This window comes from Rhinolophus sinicus, linkage group LG09 (genome assembly GCF_036562045.2).
Source record: "Rhinolophus sinicus isolate RSC01 linkage group LG09, ASM3656204v1, whole genome shotgun sequence".
Taxonomy (NCBI): domain Eukaryota; kingdom Metazoa; phylum Chordata; class Mammalia; order Chiroptera; family Rhinolophidae; genus Rhinolophus; species Rhinolophus sinicus.
In genome coordinates, this window is record NC_133758.1 from 12,405,440 (window position 1) to 12,421,700 (window position 16,261).

At 44.3% G+C, this 16,261-nt stretch overlaps 1 protein-coding gene across 1 annotated transcript in view; it reads left to right on the forward strand.

Annotated features, from left to right (window-relative positions):
- The window catches only part of CCBE1 (collagen and calcium binding EGF domains 1), a 197,492-nt gene that overhangs the window by 156,593 nt on the left and 24,638 nt on the right, over positions 1-16,261 (forward strand). The window contains exons 3-5 of the mRNA XM_019729297.2: positions 4,725-4,777; positions 9,180-9,314; positions 11,811-11,963. Coding sequence (XP_019584856.1) covers positions 4,725-4,777; positions 9,180-9,314; positions 11,811-11,963 — 341 coding nt within the window. The remainder of the gene's footprint in view (positions 1-4,724; positions 4,778-9,179; positions 9,315-11,810; positions 11,964-16,261) is intronic.

Here is a 16,261-nt window from a genome sequence, read left to right on the forward strand (position 1 = left end):
CTAAGGAGCTTTACCAAGAAATTCAGGACCATTTTTCTATCCCCAGGCCCTCAGTAATGGCCCCGAGGAATTCATGGTCTCTGTCCTTCCTGGCAAAAGTTTCCTATGGACCCCCTTCTCAGACATGCCACAGTGGGGTTGCAATGGTGACAATAAACGAGGCACCTTGGGCTCTACATATTTTCAGTCTCATCTCTCTTCCCTGGAGACTGACTAGTTGATGTGAGGAAGCCACCATCGTTTTCCCTTTAGACGCCATCACCAGAGGGCTTCGTTGGTTTGGAATGAAACATTAAATTGAAGGAGTTCTTTTACAACGTGTGGAGCTCCGTATGCCTGGACAGGGTTCTCTACTTGTGGGGAGGTTCTACTCAGCGCTCTGGATAACTGCTTAGGGTTGGGAGGGAACTGGAAGTTCAACTGCTAAGCAGACCTTCAGGTCGTATTCTGGTCTTCTGGCTCAATACTCTCCTCAATGCCTGGCATCTCCAATTTCTAAGCCTTGCGTAGGTTCTGCAGGGTGGGTTGGCTTGCTGCCCCCTAATAACCTCCTCTGGAGGCACTTAGGTTTGAAGTTACTCCACTCTGCAAAATCACTTTCCGTCCTTCCATACACTGGCCATGTTCAGAGTTAGAGAGGTCTCCTAAATCCACGGGATATGAGCTTGTATTTTTATTTCACCTTCTCCTCATTATTTGGGCTTAACTTGTGGAAGAAGAAGAGGACAAAAATATTACTTTCCCATCATCTTGAAATCAGAAGTTTCTCTCCCTCTGCTCCCGGTCTGTTTTGTTTCTGGAGAAGAGATGAGATCTGCCATTGAATAAGAAGTGGAAGGAAGAGATGAGTCTTAAGATGAAACCATCAGGGATGAGCTGTTTTTGCTGTTTTCTTGCTGCGTTCGTACAGCTGCAGCCAGAACACTTTCTGACCCTACACCAGGCCCTGTGTTAGGCATCTTTATTATCTGTCATCCTTGTGATAATCTTATAAAATAAATATTCATGTTTTATCCATGAGGAATCTAAAGCTCAGTGGATTTGAGAAATGAGCCCAAGGCCACATTTTGAGCTCTTTAAATGACAGAGCCAGCATTGTAAACCAGATTTGCTTGACCTTGAAGCCTCTGCTCTGTCTACTCCACATAGTTTGGCACCAAGAACTCTAAAAGTGTAGTTTGCTCTCTCATTTAAAATATATATAAATAGCTGATACATTTGGTGCATGTGTAGGCAGTTATACAAAGGAAACCCCAAGTAAATCTAAGGAAAATTTACTGTTGCATTGGAGCACGTGTTGAAGTATTTCTTGCCTCCTAACTCACTTGACCTTTCAAGGTCGCTTCTATTCCCTTTAATTCTGTAGGCAGTTGCTTTTTAAAATACTTTTCTAGAATCTGATAACTAACAGTCAGCAGGCAGTCAGATGATGGTATCTCTGTTATCTTCATTTTCTTGATTTAGTTTTTCCTTCCAAAAGCTCTCACACACATTGGTCGGAGGGATATATTTTGGGCTGCACTGTCTTTATTTATGATTTTTGTGTGTGTGTCTTACTACTCAGAGGCACCCAGGGGAAACCTCCACAGACTTTCCTGATTACCAGATGTCGCCCTCTCTATGTAACAACCATCTAATCACCACTTCCTCTTGCCAAGAAATGAGAAAAGCATTTGCGTTTGGAAAACCAAGCTATGACACGTGAAGCGTATTAAGAGGGACAGCCTCCCGTGAACCCACATGAGCTTTCCCCATCTTAGTTTGTTTTTCTTAAAGATAAAAACCACACAGCCGTGTTTGTACTTAAGTCTAACAAGTGCTTGCATAACATGATTTCGATTTGGCCGTCTCAACTTCGTTATACGCGATGCTCTAAGTAATCCTTGAACCACTATAACATGTGCAGCCCGTGTTTGTTTTCTTATACTTTGGAATATTTCACTGTTTATTTTAAATGGTGATTTATGGTTGGTGGGTGTTTAACATGCAAAATAATGCTGTGTCCCCGGGAACTGGGTGGGGGGCGGGAAGGCAGGAGGGTACAGTGGACTCTCAAACCTCCTTCTCTAGATTAAAGAGACATGGCCTTAGTTATGCAATGAAGGAAACAGCCCTGGGAAGTTCACGCTTAACTGAGCAGGTATTTAAATGAAGCCTGCTCATCCTGAAGCTCACGTTTGTTTCTGACAGAGCTCTGTAGCCTTTTGAACACGTTTCAACTCCCTACATTATCATTTAATTTCATAGAAAGGCAAATGACAGGTTACTTTTGCCTCTACTGTGAGGACAAGCCCATGAAATGCTCAAAAAGGTCAGAATGCTCAGATTTAATGTATGGGATGTGGAAAGACAGATTGTAAGGACTGTATATGTTTGTGAGAAACTTAAAATGCCATCGAACACCTCAGAGGCTGTGCCTTAGATGAACCATTAAATAGAAACAGCCAAATAGATCCATATGTTTAAATGTGGGGAGACTTGAGACGTGAGTATCAAAAACACATGTTTCCCCCTCCATCCAACTTCCTCATGAATCACTCAAGTTTCAGACCATCTAATGCACTGCTCTTCCTCTTATAGTTTTCTGTCTGACAGCTTCAAGTAATACAGTAAGTCAGAACCATAAAATTGTAACGAATACTCTATTAAGCCAGTTTTCTTTTGGGTTGTTAAGAACTTGGATTTTCTTAAACCATGGAAAACTAGACAGAGTTTAAGTCTTCTGGATTATAAAAGGAGATCTGCTACCTCTGTTAGAAACAGTAATTGTCCTACATTTATGCCCCGTGGGCTTCTTTTGTCATGTAAAGTTATAATTCAGTTGGCGATGTTGGGAAATTATGTCTACCGTGTTTCACCAAAAATAAGACCTAGCCGGACCATCAGCTCTAATGCGTCTTTTGGAGCAAAAATTAATATAAGGCACAGTATTATATTATATTATATATTATACTATACTATATTATACTTGATCTTATATTATGTAAGACTTGGTCTTATATTATATTAAAATAAGACCGGGTCTTATATTAATTTTTGCTCCAAAAGACACATTAGAGCTGATGGTCCTGCTAGGTCTTATTTTTGGGGAAACACAGTGATGGGAAAACTCTGGACATTGCCACACGTCATTCATATCAGTACATTTTATTTATATGTCTAAATATATATAAATATATACATTAAAAACACACACACACACATACACGCACACACCCTTCTAACATAAAAAATGCTGAAGAAAGATTCAAAAGTGTCTTTATTGAGTGGACAAGTACAGGTAGGCAAATGCATCCTTTTCAGGGCAGAGGGACCCTTAGCTACTTCCCTGAAGCCTGTTTCAGGAGCATCCCAAAGGCCACTCACTGTGTTTTATAATGGAAGCCTGCTTGTCATGCTTTTGAAGTAAGATTATCTTCCGCAGCTGGACCACACATGAGACGTATTTCAGGGAGGAAGGAGGTAGTGTTGCTGTACCCAGTTGGGCCTCAGAATCTTCTCCTACCAGATGTGATGTTTACAAGTTGTATACATTTTTAATAAATTTTATGTAAAACTTGTAAGTGCTGGATTTAATAAAATTTTTAAATAAATTTTAGACGTTTTAGGAAGAGATTGCTGGAGTTTCTCCTTTACCTGGCAGGTGGTAATCCACCTAGCAGACCAGTCCCCAAAAATGAATTTGACTCATAATATAGTAAAAGGATACTAATTTGCAAAAGTAGAAAATAATGCTGTTAAATTCTTTTTCACTAGACTGTGATAGAAAAAATACATTTAAGTGTATCAAATTCTCCTTCGACAGACGGCTCTGTCTAACCTGGTTGAAGGGTCTGACCATTTGACAAAGGTGGAAATTTGCTTGATTATTTATATTAATAATAATAACCCCATGTTGGTCCCTTGTTCAAAATTTCAACTCTCCTCCTCAAGCTGCCTGCTTTGATTTACTCTCCAGAACCTTCAGGTAGTTGCTTGATTCTGTTTTGTCCGGAGCTTATAGTTGTTGTTTGCACAGGGGTTGGTCTGTGAGGGGCACACAGTTCCATATGAGAGGCAAAGGTTTTCCAGTGAATTTACATTTTGAATGAATGGCACCATTTCTCTACCTCAGGCAGAAATGTTAAGTCTTGCATACTTACGTCAGTAACTAAATAGCCTGTTTGCTGTTTTTTAAACTTACATAATTTAAGTACCTTTTAGTACGTTATATGGTATAGGGATAAAAAAAAAGACTGGAATGGGAGTTAGAATGCTTGGGTTCCAGTCCTAGTCTTATAATGAGCAATCATTACGTTACAATTATTCAATTATTATACTTAGCTAATTGTTATTATAATTAACGAGTCTTGTGAATTCTTGTAGGATAAGGGGCCAAGTCAGCCTCAAAAGTCCTTTTCGTACTTATATCCTGTAGACCTCGAATTATCTAATATAAGTACCTTGAAATTTCTGAGTCAATTCACTTCCTAGGCTTCAAAGGGTTAATTTCATATATTATGTGGTGAAAAGGATATCGACTATTGAAAGATGTGATCACATAGTATTGACAGTATTTTCCCTTTTTATCTCAGATTTCCTTAAAAATATTCTACCCCAACTTTCATTTATGCATCAGTTTTTCCTGAGCACAAGTTATTTCATTCAAAACCAATAACTACAAAGAATTATATTTTTAATCTAATGTCACATTTCAAATGCATTTTTCTTTGTTTGTCTTTTAGGAAAAAGTGCTGCAAAGGGTACAAGTTTGTTCTTGGACAGTGCATCCCGGAAGGTATGTAATATAAAAGATGATGCCTTCTTACCTTACTCATGACTGATCATTAGATGTCTGTAAAGTGCAGATGTACCCGGAATGTATCTGTGTCATCTGTGTCTGATTATCTGTGCATGTGTGTACGTAATGTCTATTTGGGGAGGGCATTATGGTCTTCTAATGCCAATTGGCTTACCTGGAGCATGGCCTGTCTAAGTCATTACTAACTTGTATGCATACACTGAGTAATTCTCTAATCAGCATTTCATATGGAGTTAGAACACAACCACACTCCCCCACCTCTCTACCTGCTTTTCGTGTGTTAAACCTGAAGCCCTTTCCCATGACCGGCAGCAAGCGCTGTGTGCAGCCCAGCACTGAAGGGACAGAGCGACGTGAGGCATGGACCTGGCCCTCCAGGCACGCACCCTCAAGCTGAGGAGACAGGATCTGGGTAGTACAGAATCAGAGAGACCTAGATTTTAGTCATGGTTCCATGTTGCCTTAGCTCACTTGAATTTCTATAACAAAACACCAAAGATCAGGTGACTTAAACAGCAAACCTTTATTTCCCCCAGTTCTGAAGGCTGGGAAGTCCAAAATCAAGGTGTTGAAAGATTCAGTGTCTGGGGAGAGCTTCATGGTTCATAGTCAGCCATCTTGCTGTGTCCTCAGATGACAGCAGGCGTAAGAGAGTTCTCTGGGGTCTCTTTTATAAGGGCACTAATCCCAGTCATTAGGGCTCCACCCCCATGACCAATCGCCTCCCAAAACCCCACTTCCTAAACCCATCCCATTAGGAGTTAGGATTTCAGCATATGACTCTCAGGAGGACACTGTAACACACAACCTATTAGCTATCACCTTGGGCAGGTGACTTTCCAAACCTTCACTTTTGCAGGCAAGTATTAGTACTTGACTCATGGTGGTTTTAAGACTACTACCACATGTAAAATACTTGGAACAGAGGCTGGCGCTTATTAAGTGCTTGGTGAGTGGTGGTTACCGTTACTGCGACTGCTGCTGTTAATAGTAACTGCAATGTGGGCGAGCAAGGCCTTCAGTGCAGCAAGTGCAGAGGGAGCACATACAGGACCAGGGTGGCCTGAAGTGGTCTCAGGAAGCAGACGTGAGCTGCCTTACCCAGGAAGGCTGCCCAGGACTTAGACAAGTAGGAGGAAGAAAGCTGCTAAGGATTCCAGCACAGACACACAAAACACTAAGCAGTGTCTGAAGAGCATGAGATTAGTTTGCTCGGGGCTGGGGAGAGGTGATGTGAAATAGTTTTCATTACCGTTGCCCAAGAAGCCGGGTCTCTCTCACGGACCTGAGCCCAGCCAAGCTAATTCGTGTGGCATTATCTCATGGACAGCAGTGTCTTTATCCATCAAAAATCTGTGAATCCCTCCTGTTGGTTGCTCACTGTGGTGGAAGGATGGCAGACTTCATTAAATAGCGGTGAGCTCTGAGCAAGCTGCTTTAGGAAGGTTAAGATCACATGTGGTGGTTTATATGGCCTTGGGTCTCTCCAAGACTGAATTTCTCACAGCCAGCCAACTCCATTGGTTCGAGCTTGGTGGAAAAAAACCCCCACAAAGGTCAAAATAATCGCATTCTTTTATAAGCCAGCTTTTCTCAGTCACCAGCTGGGCCTTTTATATTTCAATTTGGCAGATATTGAAAGAAAATTAAGTTTAGGCCAACCAATTTAAGATCCCAGTTAAAGATTTTGTCCAACCTAATTAAAAACATATTACATGGATAACACATTTTAGAGTTCCCTTAAATGTTAAGTATTGTGGTTTCAAAGATCTAGGCCTAAAACTAGTCTCCCTCACCCTAAAATGGGACTACAGCACCTATGATTAATGCAATCTAGAACTGAGTATTTCCAGGAAAAGTGGTCTCAAGGGCTGAAAGCTGCTTTGCCATAACTAACTTTCTCTGCTCTATTGGCTTTCATTGGAACCCTTTTAAAAATCAATTTGTTTTAATCTGTGGGAATAAGTCAATGTTTGTTTGTTTGTCTTTGACTAAAGATATCTTTAGTCATAAAGGTTTCCATTGCCCAAGAATGCAAAGCACAAATGTAGCTTCTAAGAAAAGGTGGTGTATTAGGACCCTTGAGAGAGAGATTTATTTTAAGGAATTTGTTGAAACAGTGTGGAGGCTGGTAAGTCCAAAATCTGCGGAGTACGTGGCAGACTGGCGACCCAGGACGGAGTACAAGTTTTGAGTCCAAAGGCCATCTGCTGCCAGGATTCCATCTTTAGCAGCGGAGGTCCGTCTTTTTTCTCTTAAGGCCTTCAACTGATTGGATGAGGCTCACCCACATTATGGAGGATAATGTGCCTTACTCAAAGTCTACTCATTTTAAATGTTCCGTTCATCTAAAAATACCTTCACAGAAACATCTAGAACAATGTTTGACCAAATACCTGGATAGTATGGCCTAGCCAAGGTGACAAATAAAATTAACCATACAGATAGTAGAAGGAGACTAGAATTCCTAAAAAAATATAAACAAATGGGTAGAAGCTGTAATTTAAGAGTGTTGTTCCCTCTTATTTGTTGCTCTAAGTCAAGAGTCAGAAACCTATGCCCGTGGGCCAAATGTGGCCCTCCACCTCTTTTGTAAATAAAGTTTTATTGAAACACAGCCGTACCCATTGACTTAAGTACTGTGTATGGCTGCTTTGGCCCTACAACAACAGAGGTGAGTAGTTGCAACAAAGGCCTGCAAAGCCAAAAATATTATTTGGCCAATCAGATATAGTTTGTTACCCCCTGCTGTGTTATCTTGATTTGTCAGGTGACAGAGTGATCTGATTTGTTCTAGTTCAACAATTATTCATTGAGCATAAACTGTAGGAAGAGAGTAGTGCCAGTTACTCCAGGGACACAGTCCTTGCCAAATACCCAAACAAGCATGAGAACTACCGTGTTTCCCTTAAAATAAGACCTAACCAGAAAATAAGCCCTAGCATGATTTTTCAAGATGACGTCCCCTGAACATAAGCCCTAATGTGTCTTTTGGAGCAAAAATTAATATAAAACCTGGTCTTATTCTTGGGGAAACATGATAGTAATAAAAGAAGCAGAAGAGCAGGTAAAGCTTTGACTCTGTCTCAGGCACTGTGCTCATTAATGCATCATCTAGGGTGATCTTCATAAAAGCACCATGGAGTCAGTATTATTGTTACCCTATTTTATAGGTAAGGAAACTAAGACTCAGAGAACCCCAGATCACAGAGAGAGTGGCAGAATTGGGAGGATTGGCTCCAGAACCTGCATTCTTTACCTTCATGTGGCATCCTCCCAGAATAGGACCTGCCACAAAGTAGCCATTCAATAACCATGCAAGAGCCTGTGAGCAGCGGAAGTATAGAAGCATAGAGCACTGATGCCTGGAGGTGATGCTTAGTTAAGGAAAACACACACAGGCGAAGCAGGCCTGGAATTGCAGAAGTGTTCAGCAAGGGCAGTTTTCTAGGTCATCATAGAATGGCATGAGCCTTGTCACACTGGCCCCTCCCACATCAGGGGCTGACAGCCCACCATTCCACCTTCGTAAGCGGCCGAGCAAAGCCAGGCCTACGCCGTGTCCAGGGATAGTGTGTCTGTCAGCACCTGGGGAAGATAGTGCAATGATTAATGAGATGCTGGATGTAGAGCTCCTGACTTAGAGCCAAAGTCCCTTCAGAGGCTCGTTAAACATCAGTTCCTCAGGACTGAGAGGAGGAGATGTTCTAAGCCTTTATGAGTAATAGACCACCCACCCCAATTTGCAGACTTAGGGCTGGAACGAGATCTCTAGCCATTCGACAGTACCCAACCCCTTCTGGGCATGCAGGATCAACCCCCCACCCCCACCCTAGCGTGCACACCTATAACACACACACACACACTAGTAACTCACACACGTCTCCGTTCCAAGGCCTCCCTCACACTCCTCGGAGTCAGTCCAACTTCAGCCCCGCTCCCACGTTGGGAAGCCAGCGCCCATCACCAGAGCTGGCTGTTCCATAGTGTTCAGCTGGAAGGAATTCCCTGTCTCTACAGCAGTTGGTGGGGGAAAAAAAAAAAAAGCCTCAGATAGCACTTCAGAGCCTGGCTATCTAGGCACCTTTGCTCTCTGCATGAATGACAAAGACCAAAGGCTAAGGAGGTGACTCGGGAAAATCACAAGTGACGTTTGCGCCTAACCACTGCGACACTGAGCCCTATGTCTCCCATTGAGGTATTCTTAGCAGGGGCCCCGGGGCCTGAAGAGTGAATGCCCCTCTAAACATAGCTGACCACACTTCCCAGTTCCCCTCGAGCAGAGTGCAGCCCAGAAAGTCTAGGGTGACCAGGGCCGAATGATCCCATCTCTGCCTGTGGAATGTGATTGACGTGAGCTCACACTTCTCTTTTTCAGATTATGATGTCTGTGCCGAGGCCCCCTGTGAACAGCAGTGCACAGATAACTTCGGCCGTGTGCTATGTACTTGTTACCCGGGATACCGGTATGACCGGGAGAGACACCGGAAGCGGGAGAAGCCCTACTGCCTGGGTGTGTTGGCAAGACACGTTATTTTCTAGCTCCTGAGGATATGCGTTGTTCAGATGAGTCTGTCCTCTGTTGGACATTCTTCTTCAGTGGGACCAGCTCGCAGGAGCCGCTTTGATCTTAGATTCCTCCCCTTATGTCCTGATGCTTATTGGATGGAGTTGTGTCCGTATTATCCTAGGGGGTCCCTGCCCTTCACCTTGATAATTGATACAAATTATGGCCAAAGCATTCTTCAGGGAGTTGGTACCAGTCAGGTCCTAATGGGGAGTGAGATTCAAGAGCAGGAGATGGGGGGGATTAGCATATGAAAACTAGAATGATGTGAAAGAGAACGTAAGTGGGCAGACGTGTAGAGACACGGAACGACCCACGCAAGAAGAAGCGTTCTCTCAGAAGAGGACTAAGAAGAGAGACTGGGAAAGAGCAGTGTCCATATGGCAGACAGGTTGGACGTGAGTCAGAGGAAGCTGGAGCCAGCCACCTGGGCTGCAGCTGAGCAAATTCAGCGCCAGCCATTGCCACCGGCTTATTCCCTTCCACATCACTGACTGGGCTTCCCAGCCCTACACGCTTTGAGTTTCTGAGGCAGGTTTATTGTTCCCTGGAGCCGTGTGTTTCAAAGTTTGGTCAGTCCAGGGCTCACCTGTCTGAGGGTCTTGCTTTAAAAAAAAAAAAAAAAAAATTCCTGGCCTCCCCTCCAGACTCTGAGGTTGGGTCTGGAAATCTGCATTTATACAAATGCCTCAGTGATTCATATGTACAGTCAAGTTTGCACATCTGCTGGAGGATGAACTGAGGAGACTGGCAGATGGACCCAAGTGGAAAATAAAGGAAAAGCGGTGAGCAGCCCCTCCTTCTCTGCTCTGGCATAGGCTCTACAGAGCACTATTTAAGAGAAGTTCTAGATATTGGGTCTCCTAGCTGCTCCCTGGTGACACCTGGGATGGAACCCTACACTGGCAAAGAAGGGGATTGAGGTCACCAAGTGAATGGAGTGGGGACTCGTGGCCTCTGTCACAGAGAGCACGGGACGCCATTCTGTACCCCTGAGGTCCTAGGTACAAGGGGTCTGTTTCAGTTTGTGACACGGTATCCTGTTCATTTGGGGATCAGCAAAACCAGCTTTCCGCTAAGAGTTCCATCTATCTCTATCTCTCCTTTCAACCTCGTCCTCCCTCCTCCAGACAGTAGAGGTAGCTTCACGCTTAGGTTTAGGGCAAGGGCAGGTGGAGAAAGGTGGTCGGCCTGGAATTGCAGCTGTGACATCTTAGTCTACAGATGACATAGTATATACTGTCCGGGAAACCCCCAAATGACCACGCTCCCCTCGACACACTGTGGGCCTGGCAGAGGCGGGCCCTGGGCAGCTGGTTCAGGGAGTAGTTGGAACATTGTCAGAATCCTGAAGTGAGGGCTGGGCTCTCTCTGCCACCACGTGTGAGCTGTCTAGGGCTGTGTGTCACAGCTCCCACCCACAGCCACCTGGTGTCTTCAGCCAATGAATAGGAAATGGATTTGGCCCTCCCTCTCTTCCCTTGGTGGGAAAGTTTTGTTTCCACCCCATTCAGTAGGAGTGCAAGTCTGTGATGTGCCCGGTTCATTTGGACCCTTAGTGGTTACTTGTTTGATGGTCTCATGGCTCATTTCCATAGCTCATGAGGGGTCTGTTTGGGTCGTTGATGAGGCCAGCATTTCCTGGGGAAAACTCTCCGTTACACCCATTATGACTATTTTCTTTTCCCAGAAGTGCCTTTTCCCAGGTACCATCACGTCTCTTAACTGGGAAGGGGCCATTCCTAAGTGACCGTAGGTCGCCATCATGCTGTTTGGAAACTACAGCCATAAAAGGGAACATAAAACCCTCTGCACACTGGGATCCTTGCAGAAAACTGTTTCTGTGATGCTCACTTTTCAAAGTGTGTCACCATCGGATATCTCATTTTCTCTTCTAAGGAGCCCTGCGACGTATTTAGGGGCGGCTTAATTATCACGTTTGATAGGTGAGAACTTTGAAGGCTAGCAGTGCCTGCACCAACCATGTGACCTGGTAGTGGCAGAGCCACAACCAGGACCCCCATCACTGATCTGTTTGTAACCATGATGTTGTTGTTTTTTTATTAAAGTCTATTGGGGTGACAATTGTTAGTAAAGTTACATAGGTTTCAGGTGTACAACACTGTAATACGTCATCTATATATCACATTGTGTGTTCACCACCCAGAGTCAGTTCTCCTTCTGTCAGCATATATTTGATCCCTTTTACCCTCATCTACCACTCCCCTCCCCCTGACCCTCCAGTAGCCACGGTTTGACACTGCCTGAGGTGCTCCTGTCACTCAGGTTTCTAGCTTCCTCCTTTATTAGAGGCATCTCTGATAGAGGTCTGACAAAGTGTGCTTTGCAGACATCAACAGAAGGGCCAAGCCTCACGTCACCTGTCGTGTTGGGAGTGAAATCTTGGCAACTGAGTTTCATCTGTTTTTGGTTCAAACCCAGATATCGACGAGTGTACCACCAGCAACGAGACACTGTGTGCACACATCTGTGTCAACACCTTGGGCAGCTACCGCTGTGAATGCCGGGAGGGCTACATCCAGGAGGACGACGGGCGGACGTGCACCAAGGGAGACAAATACCCCAATGACACTGGTGAGTAGGGCAAGTAAAATTATCCCTCTAATTGGATGGATGGATGGATGGATGGATGGATGGATGGATGGATGGATGGGCAGGTACTTGGGAGCCCAACAGGGTTCCTTGGGGAGCAGTGGGCAGGAAGGAGCATTTATACAAATGGTAGGTGGGACCTGCGTAAGAGAAGGGTAGGTATTAAGGTCAAGTCCTTTCTAAAGAGACCTGATGACAGTGATGTCTGTTAGCAGCAAGGGTTGTGAGCGGATATGTATTTGAGGGAGCTGTCTACCAAGCAGAGGTGGTGTGCTCATGGACAAATCGGTGGACCTTAGTTACATGCTTAGAGCAAACTAGGATGAGCAGCAAAGAGGCTAGAAACACTGTGCTCACTCAAAGACCATGGGCTGAATATAAACATGAAGCATTTCCATGTAAGGTAACCGTCCACATCAGCACTGCTCCAAGTATCGTCCATGGTCCTATGCCCGCCCACAAACTATGTGTTATTCGTTCATGACTGGATCAGAACAGAAGTTGAGAATGTTTAGAAATTTTTAGTCCCATGTGACAGCGAAATTTTGTCTAAATCCAAAGATGTATGCTGGTGTTTTATGTTTTCTTTTTCTAGTCATTCGTTTTCATTAGATTTTGGAAAAACAGTCCACGAAGTGGAAAAAATGTTTAAAGCTGTCCTTCACAGCATTTGAGAAGCTGATTTACATTATATCAACCAGATTTAATGGAGATGTCTGATCACTCAGGGATATCATCAGCCCGCCGGTTGGGTTACTTATTTAAGGGGAAGGAAGAAGGGAGGAAGGAAGGAAGGGAGCCCTTGTTCTCCTGTATCCAATACTTACAAGGCCAGGAAGTTGCTGTCATCTTCCGGAGCTCAGGGCTCAGCTCTTGGCTGCCTCCCTTGGGAGGGAAAGTGGCAGGAATGCTTCTGTGGGACAGGCTAGCAGGGCCTGGGCCATCTATAGGTGTAGAGGGGGGAAATTATAGGTACCTAGAAATGCAGGGAGAGGAAAGGCCAGAACTGTCTGGGCACAGGAGCCGGTGATGTTTGGGTGCAGCCCGAGATTCAGAAAAGGGGGAAGGCAGTTGCCATCGGCTCAGGACAGCAAACAGCTGGGGACCAGCTGCCTCACACGGAAAAACTACAAAGCAAAACTATGAGGAACAACCAGTTGAGTCATGGGGAAGTCACCATATATTAGAAGTAGATGCAAGATAGCTATTTGGAGCCAGCTCAGAATTGGGCAATTTGGGACAATTGGAATGAATCAGAGGGCCCAGTGACAACTATTGTAAAGCCGGAAGTCTGTGTGCCCAGAGTTGCTTAAAGCAGGGGTAAACAGTCTTTTTGGCATAAGGGTCGATTGAGGAAAAATGTTTGCAGGCGACTTTTTTTTTTTTAATTCAAAATGAAAATCACTTCATTTTTGTTTCATGGTGGAGGAGGTGGGGGAGGGGCAGGATGTGTAACTTACCTGTTAAATTATGTCCTTTATTGAAAGGAAGACTTTCGTTGAAATATGAGGTACAACCTTTTAACCACTGATATATTAATGTGCGGACCAAATTGAGAGTTAGCACCAAGAAAGCAGCTTTCTAATTTTTCATTTGGAAATTGGATGTCCAGCTATGCTCTTTAGGCAGGAAGGCTGTGGGCGATGGGCTACTCAGCCTGGCAACTCCATTGTGCCTGCCTTACATTTCTATTCTGGTGAAATCCCGTGTACATGGGCGTGCAGGGCAATGTCCAGCAACCCAATCTACAGCACAACCATCAGAAATGGCCACACACACACAAAAATTGCTAACTGCTGTGTATCAGGGTGGGCATAGACATGAGGGATCTCCAAATAATAAGGCTTGGCCCCGCCCACGAGCAGTTAGTTCCCACCTGGTGGGGCACAGTAGTCCACGCAGAGACCCTGCCTGAACTAGCAGAGACCAGAGAAGCTGGAGGGAATTTGCAGAGACTAGGATAAGATTTCATCTGCTGAATTTATTGGTTCTTTGGTCTCAGGCGGCCTCCACCTCTTGCAATAATTCTTAGCCTCTGCAACCACATCCCCATGGCAGCATCAGAAGCAGCCCCATACAGGTACTTGCTGTGCGGTTTCCTAGGGATGGCTCTGAGTAGGGACACGGTGGCCTTGGTGACACTCGCCTCCTGCTTTGTGCTTTGGCAGTATGGACCCAGAGAGGGGCCCGGCCACAGGGTTGGGGCACAGGAAGGTCTCATTGCATTTTTGAAATTAGCAGTCTGTGGTGCTCGCTCAGTCCTGGGACCATACACCTCTGTTTTCTTCCCTGAGAAATGAATTCTACTTCTTAAACATTTCTCAAACACACAAAAAGTTTCAGTGCAAGAGACTGAGAATTTTATTTAAACCATGACCAGTGTGGCCTCTGTAGCTGAGAATTCAGTAAAAAAACCTGAGCAGTCACAATGATAAGGGATGTAGATTTGCAACTGTTTTTGCACCTTCTCTAGTATTACATTCATGTAAAGGTATATTTTATCTCAGCTATTTATTACAGCGTTTCCCCACAGTGGGTGTGCTATAGAACTTTGGGGTCCTTTGTGGGGTGTTCCTAAGCCTTTCTTCCTTTAGAAGCTTCTGCATCAGGTGTTGGGGGAAGAATGCATTACTGCACCCACTTCTTAGGCTTTCATCATGCAAGGGCATCGAAAGCTCTGAGAGAAATTACCATTTAAAAAAATATATTAATTTTGATTAAATCTGAATTTCCCAAAATTGGTTTATTAAGAAAATGCTTATACACATCTCCCAGATGATGGTGTCCTGAAAAAATACATTTGAAAAATTCTAACTTATTAGCATGAAAACTCTGAGCTCTGGAGCCGAACTTGGTTAGGTCATCTGGCCGACGTGGAGGCAAGAATGTTTTCAGACGCAGCACGAAGTCCCGAGGAAAGCCACTTGCTACACACGGCACAACTGCTGGTGAACGAAACAGGATGAGCCGCCTCCAGAGGCTCTGCCTTTCAGAGACAGGATATTCCAGTTTACAGGGGCTTCAGTGAGAGATGTCTGTCTGTTTCGTCGGGAGGAACTGTCTGGTGGCTCTGCCATTGAGCCTTATATATAGTGTTACACAAACTCGCCGATGCGCCCGGCTACAAACTTTCTCCCTCTTCCTCCTCCTCCTCCTCTACATATAATGGCCGCAAGTAATGTTTTTAAATCCTGAAACGACACCACTGTCTATTGCCTCACAGGCCCCCACTGCAGCAGCATTATACAAAAATTGCTTGGGGCAGCCGATTAGCTCTGTGGGTTAGAGTGAGGTGCTCTTAACAACAAGGTTGCTGGTTCGATCCCCACATGGGCCACTGTGAGCTGTGCCCTCCACAGCTAGACTGAGACAACTACTTGACTTGGAGCTGATGGGTCCTGGAAAAACACACTTAAGTAAATAAATAAATAAATAGTTTTTTGTGTTTTTTTTTTAAGAATTGCTCCATATTTCACGTTCAGAGAACTTTCCTTACATTAGCTAAACGATGAATAATTAACATCCAGATATTCAGCTCAGAAACAGGACAAGTCAAGGGCCAGACGTGCCCTGTATCTGGAACGTCAGAAGCAGCTAAGTGGTTTCATCTGTTTTGGACTAATTAAGAGGCCAAATATTTCACCACAATCTTTTTTTGACGAAGAGGTAATGATTATTGAGTATAAACATGTGTAATCTAAAACCTCCTTGCCTTCCTCCTGTTTTTCCTTGTTTCTAACTTTGCATTGTCCAACGTCTGTAACATTAGAGTCGGAGGAATTTAAAATAGAATACAGCCCCAGCTCCTTATTCAGAAAGCCCGCGGAGAACAGAAAGGGCTGGCCTCAGAGCTGTCTCTGACAATAGAAAGGTTGCCGTGCACACACAGACATGGTGACACGTCTGGCTAATAGGCAAGAATGGCATGTTAGTCACTTGGATTCTCTCTTTGAAAATATGTAGCTGGAGCCAGTTAGTCACTCCAGGGAGTCTGTGTAGCCCTGATGGGGAGATAAATTAAGGACAGGCTGGCTCCGTAGTAATTAGCTTACTGGTCTCTATTTTTCAACTTTTGTTTACTTTCTGATAAAATGACCGTGACCCCCAGTGTCACTTATTATAGTTCAAAGTGTCAGGGACAGCCAGGTGTTTCATATAACTTTCAAGCTCCACTAATCCACACATAGATCAGTAGTTCTCAACCTGAGGAGGTGTAAAAAATGCTGATACTGTTTCCTGGCTGTGACTCTCAGATGGGTGGTATGCAACACCATTGGGAT